The sequence below is a fragment of the Pyrgilauda ruficollis genome, unplaced genomic scaffold (assembly GCF_017590135.1).
Source record: "Pyrgilauda ruficollis isolate IOZ18807 unplaced genomic scaffold, ASM1759013v1 scaffold49, whole genome shotgun sequence".
In the NCBI taxonomy this organism is placed as follows: domain Eukaryota; kingdom Metazoa; phylum Chordata; class Aves; order Passeriformes; family Passeridae; genus Pyrgilauda; species Pyrgilauda ruficollis.
In genome coordinates this window covers 4,388,665-4,408,929 of record NW_024526488.1, presented here as the reverse complement: position 1 = coordinate 4,408,929, position 20,265 = coordinate 4,388,665, and the positions used below count along the sequence as shown (strand labels likewise).

Below are 20,265 nucleotides of genomic sequence, written 5' to 3'. Positions count from 1 at the left end.
GATGCAAAGCATCCTATGCTCCTGTCAGGCCAGAAGTTGCTGCTGCCTCTTCCACTCTCTTCAATTCCAGATTGCTTTGGTGGAGAATTACTCTCTTCTCTAATTTCAAAAAGGAAGAACCCACTGAAGGGTTCTTGAATCAGTGATACAGCAACATTTCCTTCAAAAATGTTGTGCTTACAGTTCTTTTCCAAAAATCACCTGGGAGCACATTGGAAAGCTAAGTGGAAGGAGACAATTTCATGTTCCCTAGTGGCATTTTTGGGTTTTTAAGCGGATAGACTGCTGGCAGACATTGCTTGCAGGTAACACACTTCAGTGTTAGTAAGATAAAAGCAGTCCTAAAGTCAGTTACCTGGGCAAAGGATTGTTCTGATTACAGTAAAGTAGGTTAAAAAGAAAGTTTAACTGAAGCCCCTTGTGGGAAATACTTTTGCTTACTCTTGCAGCTCCTTTTAAGGAGCCAAAGGTATTGAATACCTTCTCCAAGCCAATGCAACTATTCCCAGGTGTGGAAGGGCAGTAAAAGTGAAACTCAGACTTGTCTGTACAGTCTGCTCTTTTCCTCTGCCAGACAGGCAGAAGCTGTTGTAATCTGTCAGGGACCAGCTGAAGGGTGTTTGTAACTCAGGCCTCTGGGAATTCTTTTCCTATTCAGCAGGTGTCTCTGCTGTTGACCAGGTAGGGTCAGTCCTGCCATAATCGCCTGGCAGAACATTACTGTAGGTTTGAGTCTGGAGCTTGGCACATCTTATTCCTCCTTGCATGGATCCACATGGCGAGGAAGCTTTCTGGGAGTTGAAGCTGTTCAGAGGCAATTTGGGTAACCAGTGGTGGTCCAGAGAGCAGCAGGATTTCTTCAGTCAGACACTGTTCATTTTCAGTGCATCTCAAGAAACTCTACACTGGGCATACTCAAGCACTGCCTCTTAACTCAAGGTGCATCCTCTTCTTAAAAGTTGTGGTGAATGTAGAGAGAAAACAAGGAAAGGAACAAAATTTGATCTCTCTAAATAATGCACCTCAGCTGAAGGGGTTCATTACAGTTGCTCTCTGCTGCTATTGACTGAAGCTGCCTAATAGCTAAATGCACCCAGAGTTGCTGGGCTTAACCTGAGTGCTGTGAAAATCCTTCCCTTCCTCAGGCTGCAGGATCTGGTTGGAACAGCAGTATCTGGGACAGGTCAGTGGAAGAGCTGGTACCTTCTGTGTGCCCCTGTTTCTCACTCAGGGCTCAGGAGCTGAGCTGCTCTCAGGGGACTGAACAGCCACCACTGGTGGAGCTGAGCTGCACCTGCACAGAGCCAGGGTGGCAGCACAAACACTGCCCAAAGGGGGTCCTTTACCAACCACAAGAGGAAGCAGCACTGCAATTCCCAACAGCTTGTTGATAACATTTTTGCTTTTATTGTCAATTTGAGCATTTCAGTGGGACTTTAGTTGGATAGGAGATAGTTTAGTTGGATATTAGGCTTACCCGTACGTAACACACATTATGTACTTACAAAAGAACATGGCTTTAAAAGGGGGAAGAATAATGGCATTTTGAAAATAAAATAGCTTATAGCACTAAAGAGTCACAGTGCAATCAATGGTTTAATCAAACAACTACATTATATATATAATATTTAAAGAACATAAATATTCAGGAAATTCACTACAACATGAAAATAAAAGCTTCACATTCTCTCACGCTTTTCAAAAGAACTGGAGACAAAGTGACAGCTCCTAGACAGACTGCTCAGCTTCACAACTTCTCTTGCTTAAGGGTCTGTCTCTCCCCTCAGCTCCCCCCAGGAGGGATGCTGGCACTAATCTAGAAGTTTTCCCCAGTTACTTTAAAGCATTTAGCACAGCCACTCCCCCACCCCCCCGTTATATTCCGTGGACATGCACTACAGTCTATACAGCAACGCTTCACAAAGTCAGCAAAAACAGGTCCCTAATAGCTGCCCCTCTGTGCTCTGGGGCCTGAACTCTTCCATTTCATGTCACAAAAGCCCAAGGCTCTCCAGTCAGAGGAAATAATTAAGTTACTCAAAGAAGCCTGTGCAGTTTCCACAGCGGGATAAAGCTGATCTGAACAGCAGCCAGAAGGGATGCTATTTACAAGTGCTAGGAAAGCCCAGAGCCAGGGAAGGGCAAGTCCTTCCCAGGAGAATCCCCGAGCAGAATACATGTATCACATGCCAAAGCCGGTGGGAGTCCAGGACACAGGAGGAGTGTAAACCACAGCATGTGGAGTAAAGCCTGGTGCTTCCCACCTACCACCAACTCTTTTTGCTTTGAGCCTCAGGGGCAAACGGGAGGGTTCATCAGCAAGTCTTAGAGGAAAGGGAACCTCATGGTGACAGCTTGCCTTCAGACAGGACATAGGACAGGTCAAGCTGCCCCTCAGAGCCACAGCAAGGTCCAGAACCAGGGCTGTACATGCAAATGACCAGCAGTTGCTGGGCCTTACAGCACAGCCCACTGCCACGCTGAGAAACTTGAGCCTAAATGTAAGACACTAAATGGTAAACTTTGTCAAGTACTGAAGTTGTCTTCCAAAGTGCTAAGCCATGTTTGTTAAAGCTATGGCAAAGTAACAAAAGTAGAATCTTGGAGCAGCTTACAACTGAAGTCTTCCCTACTCACACTGACACTGGGAAAAGGTCCGTGCTGGGGTGGCACAATCCCCCAAATCAAAGCATTTTGATGGCTGTGTGCTGGAATTTAGGGGATTTGCTTTAACAAAAAAGTTTTCTGGACAGTTCTTCACAGCACATTCAAAACAGATCCTACTCTAGGGAACAGAGCAGGGCTGTGAAACATCCAGATTTCTTCAGTTCAGCTGTGAGGACAGGGCAGCATTGCAGGAGGGGCCAGGCAGGAATCAAGTCCTGCATGGGGAAGAGTTAGGGGTTTGGGGTGTTAGGGTGTTTTTTTGACTGAAATAGCCATCAAAAACAAAACCAAAATCAATCTGATGAACCACTTTGCACTGAAGTATTCAGTTAAGCCCAATAAACAGCAAGGTTTTAAAGTGTCAGTTTTCACACTGGAGCTCTCTTTGGAATCCCAGAATCCCAGGATGGTTGGACTTGGAAGGAACCTTAAACACCATCTCAGTCCAAGCCCCTGCCATGGGCAGCAATACCTCTCACAAGATGCAAAATTCACTTTTTGTTCACAAGAAAATATCTTAATGAACCTTTCCTAGGGGATCAGATTACCTCTAGCTGTAAGACTAGCCCAAATCCATTCTCTACCAATCAATTCTTCAGATGGATAACAGTCACCAAATTCCAACATTTAACACATTCCTTGGCATATGCTACTATTGAACAGATTTCCTTGGCCACCCAACACTCCACACTTCACAGAGGCTACTATAACTGTGTCTGATGGAGCAGAAATCCAGATTTACCTGGACAAAACGAAGCCATTCCAAACCGGAACACTGGATCAGATATCATGCATTAGGAACAAGAAAGCATCTCAAACACTGGAATGCACTGGAGGTCATTTAGTCTCCTAGGGAAAAACCAAAAAACCCAACCCAAAGACTAAATTAAATACAGCCCAGAATACTGTCTAGTCATATTACTGAGTATAGTGAGAGTGCCTGAAGGCACCACGTGTGTTGTCCATGAACATACTGGTGGTGCCTTATTTTAATATTAAAGAAGTCATAGCTATAAAAAGAGTTAGTTCCATGCTAGTTTCCCAGCACTTATTTGTGCTCCTTGGTGGGAGCATAGTACAGTTCCATGGGTTTGTTCACTTTCCAGTACTTCTCACTGACCAGTTCCAGGGAAAAGGACCCATTTAGCACCTAGAAGAGAAGAGCAAAGTGAAAACAAATGAGGTAATCTGGTGCCATGCAGTTAAACAGGCTACTTAATTCAATGCTTAAATGTGTTGGCTTGAAGGAGTCACCAATAATGTGGCACAAGTTACAAGCTAAAAAACACAAAGATTCTCAAGTAATATTTTTCCCCTCTTCAATTTTAATTGGAGAAGAATGGCGTAAGTCAGGTCATGGCTGCTGCCATCGCTGCATTTTCCCCAATTAATTTTTATGCCTCCTTTTCTACCAAGTTTTCCCAAAAAGCAACTGCTGTGCTGCTAAATAAGCTGGTGGCACAAATTTTCCCGTGAGCCCAGCTGAGTGGGCTTTGAGCAGGGGTGCATGCCGGGCTGTGGGCGAGCGGGCAGCGCGGTGCTTACGGTGAACTGGCCGGCGGCGGTGGCGATGTAGATGGTGTACTGCTTCTCACTGGCCGTGTCCAGGTTCATCTGGTTGGACTCGCCTTTGCTCCGCAGCTCCTCCAAGGCCAGCCTCACCGCCAGGTACTTGGACAGGTGATCGACCGTGGCATTGCCCGAGGTCTTGATGTACCTGTGACAGCAGCCAAGGAAGAGCAAGAATTCCCACAGATCGTCAGTAATCACTGAGCAGCAGCTGTGGGAAAAGCCATCTGCAACGCCCCAAATATTAAAGGTCAGCTGTAAAAAAGCTTTAGAGACAGCTTCCAGCTGAAGCTTCACACAGATTTACACACACCACAGAGAGATGTCTCATCAGTGGAGAAAGCCAAGAAAAGACCTGAGGAAACACCATAAAACTACTCAGTGCTGTGAGCCAAACTGCAATCTGTGCTTGGTCTAGATTATGAACAAAAAAAGTCAGGAAAAGCTGCCAGCCTGCAAATCTTGCTAAGACAAAGCTGCTCTGGAAACTGCTGACACTTACACAAGGTTTGTTTATTCCCAAAGAATCTTAAAGTACAAAGAGGCTGATATAACACCATTATCCCACTACTGAACTGCAATGCTAGAAATCCTTAAAAACATCTTTATTCATGATCAAAGGCTTAAAACAGCTAATGACTGTATTTTTTTATAATAGTTGAGCAGTACCATCTACCTGACTTGGAACAGAAAGAAGGGAAGAGTGCTTATTTGCATCTGGCCTTGGCACAGGTTATCCAGAGAAGCTGTGGCTGCCCTTGGATCTCTGCAAGTGTCCAAGGCCAGGCTGGACGAGGCTTGGAGCAAGCTGGGCTAGTGGAAGGTGTCCCTGCCATGGCAAGGGGTGGCACTGGATGGGTTTTAAGGTCCTTGCCACTTCATCCTGTGATACACTTAAACAGGATGTGGTATGACTGAAGTAAATTGATGTTCAGAAGCCCCAAGAAGTGATGGAAAACCGAATCACCAGGAAATAGCAGCAGAATACCTGGAGATGGCAAAGGGCCACTGACCTTGTCTGTGCACTGTCATCGTTCTCCATGAGGGTGGGGTGAGGCCTGAACACCAGCTCGATCTCACTGGCCCCATCCATCACAGGATCTATGGCCACAGTGGTGTTGTTGTTGTCCAGCTCCAGCCCAGAGTCATCTGAGGTTTTGGTCCTCTTGTTGCTGGGCCCAGCTTCCTGGTTGCTGTGCGTGGAGGCGTTGCTGCAGTGGGAGCTGTCGCCGTTGTCCTCGGCCCCGCTGCCATTCTCAATCTGCTGCTTCTTGCCCCGCTGCAACCTGGCCACAAACAGGCAGAGATACACCCTGACCCATCCAGAATCCAGCCAGGTCACAGCACACCTCCTCCCCAAGTGAGGCATGTGCACATGCAAGCACTGAATGCTTCAGAGAGATTTGAAGTTAAAAAAATTACTAATATTAATTCTCTAGTACAGAAAGATACTCATAGACAGAGCTATTCATTTTTTCATGTCACTCAAACACCTTTTAGCTATGTTTTAAGGCTATTTTAACTTCACACAGTTGTTTTTCAGGCAATTGCAGACCATTATTTTCATCCAAGCATGGATTAGAATTATTACACATTATTAGAATTATCACATCCACATGTGGTTAGAATTATCAAATCACACCATGCTTTATCATGCAAAGTTTGGGGCCTCTCTCCCAGCTGGCTCTCTTAGGTTTAAATGCACATCACCATGGTGTGAACATATTCCAGCCTGTGAATTAGGTCACAACTAAGCCCCAAGTCCTGGTATTCTGTGCATTCACTGGCATGTAAGGATAGCATTTTGGTACAGGATTCATGGTGTTTCTTAATCCATGGTGTTATGGTTTCTTATCTAAGACATGATTGGGTAAAGCTAAGCTGAAGTTTCTGTCAGGCTGCCACAGAAGTCACAGGGAGTGATACAGAGATTTCTGGTAGTAGACAAAAGGTTAAAAATCCTTTTGCCAAAGGTTAAAAATTGTTTTGGCAGATATCAGAGGAGAGGAGCAGATTCTCAAGCTCCACAGGGCAGGAGGACAGGCATTGTATTTTTAGCCTAAAGGCAAACAAGGTGATTATGTACCTGTTCATAGCCTGAATCTTTAATCCCTCCTCGATGCTGTGACTCAGGGCTTGCTGGTTGTTGTGCTTGCTGATCCTGGCCAGCACCCTCTCCTGATGAGCCTCGTACTCATCCCGGCTAGGGTAAATCTTACTGATGAGAGCGTCGAAATTGGGGTCTGGCCGCAGGGATCTTTTGGAAACGAGCTTTTTGCGACATGTGGGACATTCTTTGTTCCTGGACACGGGCAAGAAGAAAGCAAACAACACTTAACTCTCCAGCAGTAACAAAAGTTTGCCCTGTTGCTTCCATTTTTGGTCAAGGTGCTCGCTAAGACTCAGTATTTATAGTAAATCTGGAAAGGGGCTTCTGTCTCTTGACACATCAGGTAGTTGCAGATATTTAAACCAAGATCCCAAACGTATCTCTCCCTGCTGCTCTTTTATTTTAAAGTATGTTTGAGCAAACTATTTAGACTGAAGAGCTCAAAAGTCCCATGTTCCCTTCTTCTCTTCATTTTCTGGATGGATTTTTACCTAGAAAAAATGGATGGCTAATGGACATTATACTGAGGCATAGTCTTAGGAGGAAATTCTTCCCTGTGAGGGTGGGAAGGCCCTGGCACAGGATGCCCAGAGAAGCTGTGGCTGCGCCTGGATCCCTGGCAGTGTCCAAGGTCAGGTTGGACAGGGCTTGGAGCAACCTGGGAGAGTGAAAGGTGTCCCTGCCCATGGCAGGGCTGGGACTGGATGGGCTTTAAGGTGCCTTCCAAGATAAACCATTCTGGGATTCTATGATTCCATGATTTCCAACATTCACAGGACACATAATTTGAAATGGCTGAAGGCCCCATAATTTGAAATGTATTGTTAGGAAAAGGAAGAATAAGGGAAATGAACCCCATTTTTGTCAGTAATGTGTATTTTTGTTTTACTGTTACTGGATCTAAGGGATGAAAATAATACAAAAAAGGACTTCAATTCCTTGCAAGAAACAGAATTATGAAATTACTTTTCATGAGGAAGCAATTTGATCTTCCAGAGATGGCTGAACATAGAAAAACTGGATTTGAAAGGTGTGCTGCAGATGCAGAAACTCTCAGTGCACAGTGACTGTCACACATCAACCCCTGCAAAGGACACTTCACCTCAAGTGCAATGGACTGTCCAAGCCTTCTTTCCTCCACAGCATTCATTCCTCCTCCTGGCAGCATCCCCTTCTTGTCCTCTGGCAGTATCCCATCCCTCTTCCCGGCAGTGTCCCATTCTTGGCAGTGTCCCCTCCCCGTGCCTTGGCAGTGTCCCATTCCCATGCCCTGGCAGTGTCCTCTCCCCATGCCTTGGCAGCGTTGTCCCCAGCGCATCCTGGCAGTGACCCCTCCCTGGCAGTGTCCCCCCCACAATGCCCTGGCAGTGTCCCTCCCCTGTGCCCTGGCAGTGTCCCCTGGCAGGGCTGACGTACCCGCTCCTGAGGGCAGTGATGATGCAGTCGGCGCAGAAGCGATGCAGACACTCCTTCGTGGTCATGGTGTTCTTGAGCATGTCCAGACAGATGGGACACATGAGCTCGCTGTGCAGGCTCCGGGGGGACACCACGATCTCCAGGCCATCTGTGATGGCTTCCTGGCAGCAAAGAAGGGAAAGGTTCTTTCCTGGGATTGAGTCCCATCCTCATGGAGACAGCGTGTTTTACCCGAGGGAACACAGCAAAGAGACACGACACACAAACACATCAAGCACACAAAACCCCAGTGCTGCCAGCCCTGCAACACACAATAAACATAAAGAGCTGCTGGAGAGGGTCCAGGGGAGGCCATGAAGCTGATGAGGGGTCTGGAGCATCTCTCTGATGAGGAGAGACTGTGGGAGTTGGGCCTGGTCAGTCTGGAGGAGAGAGGACTGAGGGCAATCTCATCAATATACATAAGTATCTTCCAGGGGTGTCAGAGAACAGTGCCAGACTCTGCTCAGAGCTGCCATTGGGTAAAGCTCTGATGTTTGTAAGGATGTAAAGGATGAGGAGCAATGGCCATAAACTGAAACACAACAAGCTCCACCTCAACACAAGGAAGAGCTTCTTTCCTTGGAAGGTGCAGAGCCCTGGAGCAGCTGCCCAGGGAGTGAAGTCTCCCTCTCTGGAGACATCCCAAAGCCCCCTGGATGTGCCCCTGTGTCACCTGCTCTGGATGACCCTGCCTGGGCAGGGGGTTGGGCTGGGTGACCTCCAGAGGTCCCTCCCAAGCCCAGCAGTCCCACAGCTCTGTGATTACCTGGGGTGTTCTCTGCAGCTCGTACAGACTGAGCTCCCAGGTCTTGCTCAGAGGCTGCGTCCCGTTGGTCTGCACGGCCTGAGACATGGCTGGGGGAAGAAGGGACACGGGCTGAGCACTCAGGTGAGTCTGGCTCAGGATCCTCTCCCCTCCCAAGCCACAGCAGCACGTGTCCAGCCCAGCAGAGGCTCCAGGGAACACCCGTCCCCCCACGTACCAGGCTCTGCTGTGTCACACAAGGATAATCCCCTGCTTGTACCACTCCAGGAGAACTGGGGGAGCTGCTCAGCCGTGAACACTTGGCAAAAATCAATTCAGCTGCTAAACAAAAGTGACACAGAACTAAAGGCCAGAGAACATGGGCCACAAATGCCACCTGATGCAGAAAATATTCCTGAAACATCCACTTCCAAACATGCATATGGGTCAAGCAGGGTCTGATTCCTACACCGAGGGGAAGGGCAAAATGAGGCAGGACACAGCACACCAGTTAAATATGCTCACTGGAGCACACCACAAGGGCTTTTCCTTCTTCTTCAAAACACATCCCATGGCCTTTCCCATCAGAAGTTTGAAGGATACTGAAAGATCAAGAGAAACCCAGTCACTGCATAACTTAAATAATAATTTTCAAAACCCAGAGAAACTACACTGCTATTTCATCAAAATTTTAGTATTATTGTATGAGATGAGGCAAAATTACCACACAGAGTCACTGCAGATGCAAAGAAGTCTGTAAACTGACAGAAGAAAATTATGTTTCTGAACAGAAAATACTTTTATACTGGGAGAGAAGAGGCATTGCTTCTCATGACTCCAAAAAATGCCTGCCTTGAGCAGGTAAACTTATCGCAGATAGTGGTATGTTTAAAAAAAATAATTGTAACTAGGTAAGTGGCAAGACTGCAATTGCAGACCTTTTTTCTAGGTGGAAGAAATTAAAGTGCTTTTTTTTATTCCTTTTTTAAATCTGGGTTTCCAGACCCTTCAATTCAGCAGCCAAATGCATTTTCTATTGGCATCTATCACATACATTATTATCTATTTTCCAACTCATTAAGTTCTTTATGAAAAGGCCCAAACTCTCTGGAGAACAAGGTCACTATATAAGCTTTAATTAATTGTGAAGGGAAAAGCAAGATAAGCTGTGCAGAGTATTAGATCTACTTCCATCCAGGCACAAAAATCAGAGTTTTCTCACTTGGTATTTTCCTTCTTTTTGAGGAAGGAGGGAAAAAAAGCCTGACATAAAATAGCCACATCCACTATTATGTCTATTAAGTAGAATCACAGAATCCTGGAATATTTTGGGTCTGAAGGAAGCTTTAAGACTATCCAGGTTCCAACCCCCTGCCATGGCAAGGACACCTTCCACTGTCCCAGGCTGCTCCAATCCCCATCCAGCCTGGCCTTGGACACTTGCAGGGATGCAGGGGCAGCCACAGCTTCTCTGGGCACCCTGTGCCAGGGCCTGCCCACCCTCACAGGGAACAACTTCCAAAACTCAATGCAAACATACCCTCAGTCAGTCTGAAGCTCCTCCCCCTTTTTCTGTCACTCCAATTCCTCTCAAGATCCATCTCCAACTCCAATATTGTGTAAATATTGTGTCCTATAACCACAGTTTGTCACAAGAGACATGTTCCTCTGTGGGGATCAGAGAAGTCCCATGTCCAGTTAAGACCTCACCAGCCCAGCAGAGTGAGAAGCCACCACATCCCCAGCTGCAGACTGAAGCACTGGGCTGTCCTGCCAGTGTTTTATTTCACTTATTCAGTGGTATGAATTTAATGATGGTATTAAGTGACTCATCTCAGCAAAGAAGGGAAACACTGTTTCTCTGTGTTCTAATTTCCACTAATATTTAAGGCGATTCCAGGTGTACAGGAAGCTAAGTGCTCCAGGATAAGGATTTTTTAATGTTGTTCTAACAGAGGCCAAACATCATTCTGTGTCTGCACTGGATACCACTCTTGTGTGCTTTTAAAACTGACACATTCAATTAACCATCATTTCAGCAGCTGAAAGAAATTCATGAAGCTGCTAATCACAACCCTTGCCAAAACCTGCTGGAGCACACAGACCAAGACAGCAGAGCCCCAGAGGATCCAGCCTGTCCTAAACAAGAGCTCATCCCAGCATCCCCTGTGTGTACAGGTTCACCTGAACTCATGGACTGTCCAAGAACAGAGAACAACACAGAACAGCAGCTCTGGGGGCCAGGCCATCACCAAACCCATCCATTGCACAACAACCACATCAACACCAACATTTCTTCCTGGGAAGGGTGGTCTGGTATTGAAGGGGCTGCCCAGGAGGATTTGGAGTCCCCATTCCTGGAGGTGTCCGAAGAAGGCTACGATGTGACACTCAGAGCTCTGGTGGTGGTGACACAGTGGGAACCTGGCACAGCTTGGACTTCATGATCTTAGAGGTGTTTTCCAGGCTCAGTGAGTCAGGAATTTATCCTGCAGCCACACCTACAAGCCGGGAGCTACACTGCACAGGACTCTGTACAGCTGTCTTGATGAGTAACTGAGCAACTTTACTCAAAATCCTTCTCATCTGAGATGCCAAGTGCCTCACTCTCGCCCTAAGGGCTGCAGTGAGAGTACTTTCAAATTTTAAGAAGAAAACCAGTGGCCTTAAAGCCAGCTGAAAGCTGCAGAGATCCACACAGTCCATCCTGTCACTACCAAACACTTCCTCTGCCTCTGGCAAGGGAAACCTGAGGAGCAGCAGAAACGTGGTCAATTCAAGCATGCTGGATCGACAACTAAAACAAATTATGCTCCATGGAGTTTTTACTCTTCTTGATGATCAGTAAGTCAGCCTGCTCAGCTTTTTCCCTGATCCCCTACAATTGCCATATCGGTATCATTCCTGAAAAATGCATGTGAACGAGGCCTGACTTCTCTTCCCTCTGGCACTGGTGGCTCTCAGATTGGATTGTGTTTCCTCACACTGCTGAAATCTAACCCAGCAACACCCACAGCTGGCACCAGGATCAAACATCCATCCCACAGTCAGGAGAGGCATTCTGACCCAGAATTTCACTGACCATGTAACAGCCACCAAGTACCAACCAGCAGTCACAAAACCAAAACCAGTGAACCATCGCTTCAGGTGTTGCATCAATGAATGACATTCTCCAATTCCTTAGGGAATTGAGGTGGGAAACACCTCTACATTTTGCTGACTCTTCAGTTTCCTTTTAGGACAGTCCACTGCTACTAGATTTAAAGCAGGAAATCATGCATGGCTCAGGTCACACTGGCTGGTTGTTTCTAGAGCTACAGAAGTAGGAAGTTTTTCATGAGCTGAAGGAAGATTATCTTCCTGTTCTTGACACTGTGTTCCTAGGGAAAAATATGAAGTGTAAAGTTTCTACACTGAAGGTACAATAGTCTTTTTATTAACTACTACTGGCAAATAGACAAAAGATAGAGAAAAAGTATCAAACCTCACATTTGTTCTTCAGTTTGGAAATTTAGTCCAGTGAAATTTCACATTCCTAACATCACTGACACAGTTCACTCTTCCTCTGCATCCCTTTTGGCATTGTTTTTCAAAAAAGTCTTACATGACAGGTTTCTCACACTCCTTTTCCCAGTTCGCACTATGTGACAGATTTCACATCAACAATACCCACTTTTCACCTGTTCAACATTTCACATCTTTCCCACTTTATAAAGAAGGTGGGATCGCTTCTTCACAGTCACACATGCGAGCACCAGGAACAAGGTGAAGTCAGACACCCCCATGAGCCTTCCTTGAAAAAACTTCTAACACACCACAGCCATAGACTTTTTATCATCCTTTTACCTTTATGACTTGTCTGTTCCCTCTGGATATAAGAGAAAAGCAACCAGTCACACAACAACAGGCTAATTGGGGTGAAACCACATTTACAGAATCACAATTTGGATTGGAAGGGACCTTAATGATCATCCAGTTTCAACCCCCTGCCATGGGCAGGGACACCTTCCATTAGCCCCGGGTTGCTCCAAGCCCCGTCCAACCTGGCCTTGGACATTCCCAGGGATCCAGGGGCAGCCACAGCTTCTCTGGGCACCCTGTGCCAGGGCCTCCCCACCCTCACAGGCAGAAATTTCTTCCCACTATCCCATCTAACCCTGTCCTCTGGCAGACCAAACCTCTCTCTCAGAGCCATCACCAAGTAGTAGTTGTTTGGATTAATGCTGTGGCCAGAGAGCCATTCTTGTCAATCATTAAGAAAACCACCTTAATCAATATTGTATGGACCCCTGCAACCCTTCAGACTGACTCAGTCTTCAGGCACAGCAAAAACCCTAAGCACAAACTCCGTAATTACAGCATACACACATCTGTCACTATCAAAGCCAGAGCTGACTGATAAACCAACGTCTTACACCTCAACAAATCTGAAGAAAACCAGTTGGGTTTAAAAATTTAAGAAAGTAAGTATTGTTCCTGAAATGCTGGAAAACAGACAGTTACAGGACAAAATAACAGTAAGGAACACCCTGTTTGGAAGGCCCTTGGATCTCCTGCCTGCTCACTGGCTGGGGAAGTTATGCTGGGGTGTCCTTCTTCCAAAAGTGCTTGCACAAAAAACTCCAGCACACTAATATCCACACTTGTTACACACCACATCCTCTTCACAACCTCTTACACTGAAATATACTTAATTATTTACTCCAACATAGTCATGACTGAAGTAGGGTGGGCATTTGGACATCCCACTCCTGAAGCCGTCCAGTAAAAATAAAACCCAGCTGACAGCTTAGAGCAGACCAGTGAGATCTGTGGGCAGCCGAAGGAGGAGCTCAGCACCACCATTTCTCTGCTCCTGCCCTTCCCAGCTTACCTTTCACAGGTTTCCACCCTCAGATCCACCAATGAGTAACAGCTCCTTAGTCCTATTGCTGAAAATGTGTCAGTTCTGAATATGTAACATTCCTCTGAGCTCTAGCCCAGCACTAAGCTTGATGGTGGTCCTGCTTTATACAGGGAGCAGGGGATGCCATCAGGGATCCCTCACAACCCGGATTATGCTCCAAAATGCTTTGCAGGGCCCGTTTTAGCCCAGGCAAAGGCTAAAGAGCATCTGCAGTGTGGTTGTGTCAGCACACCTTGAGATCAGAGAAAGGCTGGAATGATACCAAGCAGCTGGAAAGAGAACCCACAAACCCAGCTCAGGTGTGACCATAACCACACCATCTCCATTCAACTTTCTGTGATACTTTCATGAAAAAAAAAAAAAAACACTTAGGAGGAAAAATATTGCATCAGGCTCTTTAAAAAAAAATTACACACATTTTTAGAGAGTATTAAAATCTTAGAAATAACTGATTTCTGTTCCAAGTTGTAAAAGGTAAATATTTAGACTTAAAACAGTAAGACAGTTAGACCTCTATTCAGTGTGCCAAATTCAACAGCACCTTCAACCATTTCTGGTTTTCCTTCCTAAGGATTAATTCCTTTAAAAACAGGTATTCATAGTGCAGTTACTTGGAAATTTAACAGGTTTAGAGTTTTAAGTTTTACTGTCTCTCACACTATGACTAGTATTGGGAACAGACTGCACGTTTTCACAGAAGGAAATGAAGAGATTAACATTCAAATGTTTTGATCAATTATATCAATATGACCCCACTATGGCCGAGAAAACAATTTAGCTATAATAAAACCAGAAAATTAATACTAAGACACAAATTTTACATTTGGATAGGTAAACTCTCACTGAATGTCAGATAGTGGGTGAATGGACAATGGAGAAGTTACTAATGCAATAAAACTATCTGTAAATACATGAGTGACAAATGTTCCCCACACTCAAGACTGTGCCAAGTGCTACATTTAAAATAGGAGAAATCCAAGGTTTGTCACTCTATAAAGAGCACTTAGCAAAGAGACAGAACCTCAGTGCAGCCCTAGAGCACTCCCAGCCAGGAGGGAAAGATGTATCATTAATTCAAGACCACAGACTCAAAAATGTCCCAAAGCAGCCAATAAAACTAAGGAATGCAGAGAAATCCGAGGCATCGGTGCAGTTTAACAGCCCCCACAGTTGGTAACACCAAAGACCTTCTCCCAGCATGACTGTCCCTCTCAGTCACACCACAGCAGAGGTTTTCATTTCCTTGATAACGAGTCCCAAATTCCCATTTTCCCATAAATTTAACAGCATTTCTCTTCATCATTAAAAAAAAAAAATCCTTCCTTGAAAAGCAAGTAACAACACCTAATGCTGTGTTATGGAATCTCTGGAAGGCTGCTGGACAGATGACAGCTGACTGAGGGAAAAAATAACACCGGCATTTCTGAAACCCATGGGCTTGGAAGGACATGGTCTTTTACAGCTTCTTGGCTGTATTTAGTCCCCTAAGAAAGTGTTTTGCCTTTGAGGTATGGAATCTTCCAGCTAACAGCCACTCACAGTTCCCTGGCCTTGAGATGGATCAATGCATGGAGCTGGGCAGCATTTCCAATCTGGCTGTCAAGCTGCTGCTCCTGGCCTGGAGACACTGGAGTGTGACCTCACACAAACCATCTGCTGTGCATCTGGACACCTCTGGAAGGGCTCCATGAATCCCATGCTGACAGAAGTGTCCAAAGGGAGATAATCCTCCTGGTTTAGATGTCAAGGGCAACAGAGGAAAATAATGTACCAAATTAAACTGTTGATCAAACTCCAGGCTGTTTTATGAGTGTTGGGAACAACCATGTACTTCTGGACACGACACAAAGATGTGACTGATTTTAGATTGGTGCTTCTCTGTATATTTACAGCAGGAAAGTATAGCAGCATTGAAGCACCCTGAGCCCAGGTACATCCCTCCTGTGGAGCTGAGGCTCAAATTTCAGTTTATTCTAACAAGGTCTGTACTCTGTATGCATCTGGCCTTTTCACACCGCCTCCCAGATCTCTCCATTCCTGTCAATAACCTTCAGTCCTCATTGTCAGCTCCTCATTCCCTGTTCTGTACCCTACCCTCCAGGACATCTCCTCAGCTAGAAAAACTGGAATACATAAAAATACCATGACATTTCCAGAGAACTATCTATATCATCAGTTGCCTCTAAGGTGTCCAGAATTCACCTGCTCAAACTCATCACATGTCAAACCCAGGCTATTCCTAAAGTACAAAGCTTAGACTTTTTTTTTCATCTTAAGGGATTAATTTGAAAACTTTTCAGGTTTCACACACACACAAAAGCAAACATTGCCCACTGTTCTAATGCATCAGGCAGTAAGATTATTTTAATCATTAGAGCTCACATCCTGGAACTTAGCCTTTCACATCACCTATATCTCATCCAAAGCAGTATGAAAATGTGTTACAACATTAATGCCTCTGCCAGGAGTAGAAACAAAACCCAAAACTGTTACAGGAACAGCAACTTTTCACTGCTGATGTGGGTCAACAGATCAGGCAAACACTTGACCTCAAATGTGCCAAAGAACTTTGCCAAGAATTCATATAAAAAGGAAAACAGCCAATACCAAGTTATAATTTAGCCCTGTGAAGAAATAACATTAAGCAGAGCTCTGGGGGGAGTAGAATTGTGATTTTATCTGCTGCTTGTTAAATTTTACACCAAGTTTTTCATATTATGAAGCATGGTACAGTATAGTATGTTTGTGACTAGCCAGGTGAGTTTCAAAAATTCTTTATCTCTTAAATTAACCTTAGACTTCAGAATTAATCACCAGCTGGGAAAGAGAAAAGCCGAAGTTTCTTTCTAAAATTCATTTCAGTGCTGTATCAGATCAGAACAGGAGGGATAAAGGACTGAAAACTTTTGGGAGCAAACAAAAGTAAAGCTTCAAACTCCAGAAAGTTGAATCCATCACAGCAACTAAATTGTACAAACAATTCATGATACGTGTTGCCTTAGGATATTTTTAATGAGGTTTAGTTTTTAATTTTTCCTTGCTCTGCTCTGCTGGCACATTTTTTTGAGGCTATCCACTCTCTTGTTGTGTCCTTGGAGTAACAGCTGCCAAAAGCAAGACCTAAGCACTTCAATCAGTAAGGTGAAGTTTAATCATTTCAGTACCTATGTTGTGGCCTTCAAATTTTCTGTACATTTTAACAAAAATTCTATGAACATCCATGCACGACAATTCAGAATCTTTTGCGTCTTCACAAATGCTGTGACTGGTTCTGCCAGAGGTATGTGCAGGATTCCAGGTTCCTTCCAAGAGCTCTGTTAGAGAGCCATAAGGATTGCTCTCCCACTTGGCAGTGAAGCTACAACCAACAGTGATAGAATTTTCTTCATGAGAACAAAAAGACAGCTTGGTTATTAATAAACAGAAAATAAACTCCCCCACAACACTTGAGAGACAAAAAGACTCAAGCAATTTTATGTCTGATTGACTTAATATAGCTACAATAAATATATAAAAGCAAAACAGTGAATTTGGCAAGCAGGCAGCTCTCACCGAAAGCTGGGCAACAGCAAAGAACAATTTGTGTTTCAAGGACTCCCTCAGAAGTAAGACTGTCCATTTTGTGAACAGTACTACACGAGCAACACTTAACACAATTTAACCCAATACTTACACAAAACAGTGCAATGCTATCCCCAAGAGGTGAAGAGTAAAGAATGATTAGGTTTTAATTAGTTAGCAGAACACTACTGCTAACTCCCTGCTGTCTGCAAGAGAGCTCCAGGATCCACAAGTGGGGGGAAAGCAGACAGGGGTAATTCCTAAAATATTTCTCCACTGTAACAAGTCTGAACTGCTCCACAATATCAAATGCTGCTCATTCCTTCGAAAATTAAGAATTTTAGCTCTGACAGCCAGTTATTCAAATCAACAGAAAACCAAGCAGAAGCAAGCTGAGGCTCAACAGCATCTCTTCACCAATCTCTTTACTCTCTGTCTGCATCATTATTAAACTGCTGACCTATTCAGAAAAAAAATAGGTAAAAGGTATTTAAGGAAAAAAAAACTGGAAGAAATTCCTTTACTCCAATGCTTCTTTCATGCATGTTCCTAGAGCTGCTGCTTCAGTAAGAGGAGATCCAGTCCTCCTAAGAAAAATACAACAGAGCAGTCGCAGACTGGAGTCTCATTTTTAAAGCTCCTTTCCCTCCCCCATTACATTTTTTTTTTTTTGTAAGTAAGGGAAAGAGTTAAAAGATTAAGAAATTCACTTATCCCAATATCTATTTCACATATAAGACTAATGGCTTTCCTGTAGCTTGTATTTCTATTCAATGACAGCAGAGCACTGAAAATGCCAGAATTCTGCTCCAATCACCCAAGATGCCCAACCAAGTCTTTACACTCAACCCATTACCACTCATCACTCCTAAAACACAAAGCATCACTGACCAAGGGAATCCCATGCAATTTATTTTGCTGGCACCTGCATATTATTTCACCTCTAAGACGTGACAGAAAGTGCTTTTCTTGGCAGCTGCAGTAAGGCTGGTGCTTCAAAGATTTGAAGCCAAAGGCCAACAATTTTAGCCACCAAAGAAGTGAAAAAATAGCTCCAATACAATGTCTGTGTCCCTCTATTATCATAAACTTGAATGCAGACAACAATATTATTAAACACTGTGAGTGTGCAGTTATTAGACACAGTAAAATTCATGGGGGCAGTGAGGTTTAAAGATGCTCTCGATTTGTCTGTCATTGCTGAAAGGCACTGTCACAGAGTCACACCCAGCCACAAACTCGTACCTGACACTGCAGCTCGTGCTGTCCAGTGACAATTCCTCCCATCTCTAGACAACTATCCTTCCAACAAATATTTTTAATTCAAAATATACTGCTTATCCGTATCCGCTGCTGTCACAGCCAGCACCTCTGTCTTCGCTGACAGCTGAATGTCAGCTCTGAGCTTGACATGATGTATAAGAAAGTCAAATTATCTCATTACACAAGTTTTTAATGGAAACACAGATGAATACAAATCAGAGCACCTCTGCAGGGAACTCCTATGACAAATTGAGTCTTTGTCACTGAATGAATGACACTTGACGAAAGAATTCTCCCCAAGCAATAATAATTTCACCTGCACACCAGTCACAGTTTTTCAAACGCAAGCAATTCCCTTTAATCCTTAAAAGCCCATGTGCAGTGCACGGTTATCACACAGAGCTACAACCACTTCCAAACAGGGCTGGATTATGAATTATCATATTGGAAATCATCTTTCTCCACTAGCTGTCCTCTGAATTTCTGTGGAATTAGACACTTGATCCAATTATTTTCCACAGAAGAGAGTCTGAAAAACAACCAGCCCACAAAAATCCCGAGAAGAATATTGCTGAGTGCATGTGCCATAGGGTTGGTGCAAGCAAGGCAAGCTATCCAGAAGAGCTCCTGCAGAATGTAAAACTTGGCAAGAAGCAAGCGCTAAATTCGTACGGGAAGCAGCGGGAGCGATGTAGAGGGAGGAGACATCCTCAGCTCCCGGCACAGCGTCCTTCTGCACCTGCTGCCCTGTGGGAAACGACATTTTCCCGGGAGCAGCCGGGTGGCTCCCAGCCCCAGTTCGCGAGCATCACGCCCCGCCAGCACCGCTCGCCACGGGCTCCGGGACAGACAAAAGACCGGGAAGGCCGAGCTATAAATCACACCCAGGATCGCACTGCTTAGCGGGGCGATGCGCAGAGGCAGCGGGAGCGGCTCGGGGCCGTGTCCGTGTCCGTGCCCGTGAGCTGTCCCTTGCCGGGAACGGCAGCGGCGGTGCCGCGCTCGCCGGCTGCTGCTGCGCTACTGCGGCTGCGATGGAGCCGCGCGTTCTGCCTCTGCTGCAGCTCCCAGGCTGCACACATGCACCTACATATGCATCACTATGTGCATGTATAGCGAGACAGCTGCGTGCATATAGGTATGTGTGTACAGATGGATACCCCGGCTGCTCCGGGCTCGGCAGCCCCACGCCGGCCCTGGGGGCGGCTCGGTGCCCCGCGGCCCCGCAGCACGGCCGGGCTGGTGGCATCGGGGGCTCCAGGCTGCCATGGGGCCGCTGGCCACGGCTCCTCCCGGACACCCCGACCCCCGCCCCGCCGGAATAGCCCGGCAGCCGCCCCGCCGCCTCCCCGCCCGGGGTCAGCCCCGCTCGGACACCGCGCACGGGCACCCGCGGCTCCGCACCCGCCCCGGTCCCGCAGGGACAGACAGCCCCCGCAAGAGCGCTCACCGCCCGCCGCTGCCGCCTCGGTCCGTGGCCGGCGGTGCCGCCGCAGCCCCCGCAGCACAATATGGCGAGCGGCGGCTCCGCAATGGAGCTCGGGAAATAGAGGGGAGTTACATATTCATGGCCGGGGCTGGGCAGGGGGAGCGCGGACGGGGCTGCCGCGCCCGGGCCGCCCCGCGCCCTCCTCCGCCTCCTTCACGGCCGGGGCGCGGCGGCCGCCGGGGCTGCTCGCTGCTTCCCCCGCCCTGCCCACACCTCCGGCCCCGCCGCCAGTGCTCCATATCCTTTTCCCTTCCCTTTCCGTTCCCGGGATGCAGCACCGCGTCCTGCGGGGGTCCCTCCGCACCACTGCCCCTCTCCACTGACCGCCCTCCCCGGCCGGGGGCGGCTGAGCTGCGCTAGGAGAGGCTCAGGTCGCACATCTGGAGGAATTCCTTCCCGGAAATGGGGATTAGACTTTGGAGAGGGCTGATGCCCAGGGGGGCGGTGGAGTTACTGTCCCTGGAGGTGTTTAAGGGAAGGCTGGCTGTGGCACTTGT

The 20,265-nt window shown here is 46.3% G+C and overlaps 1 protein-coding gene across 1 annotated transcript; it reads right to left on the bottom strand.

The window, feature by feature from the left end:
• Positions 1 to 1,384: 1,384 nt before the first annotated feature.
• RNF2 (ring finger protein 2) lies at positions 1,385 to 19,950 on the bottom strand. The gene is made up of 7 exons (XM_041479525.1): positions 19,730 to 19,950; positions 8,571 to 8,659; positions 7,763 to 7,923; positions 6,323 to 6,538; positions 5,250 to 5,522; positions 4,213 to 4,384; positions 1,385 to 3,817 (listed from the first exon to the last, which is right to left on the bottom strand). Exons 2-7 carry the CDS (start codon positions 8,655 to 8,657, stop codon positions 3,716 to 3,718), a joined length of 1,011 nt encoding a protein of 336 aa, XP_041335459.1. The 5' UTR covers positions 8,658 to 8,659; positions 19,730 to 19,950; the 3' UTR covers positions 1,385 to 3,715.
• Positions 19,951 to 20,265: the final 315 nt, after the last annotated feature.

Bases quoted from the DNA above. Each gene is read 5' to 3' on its own strand.
- RNF2 (XM_041479525.1), bottom strand. From the start codon at position 8,657: ATGTCTCAGGCCGTGCAGACCAACGGGACGCAGCCTCTGAGCAAGACC. The intron at 7,924-8,570 runs GTAATCACAGAG...CTTTGCTGCCAG, and splicing joins AGCTGCAGAGAACACCCCAG to GAAGCCATCACAGATGGCCT. The intron at 4,385-5,249 runs GTCAGTGGCCCT...CTGCTGTCACAG, and splicing joins GATGACAGTGCACAGACAAG to GTACATCAAGACCTCGGGCA.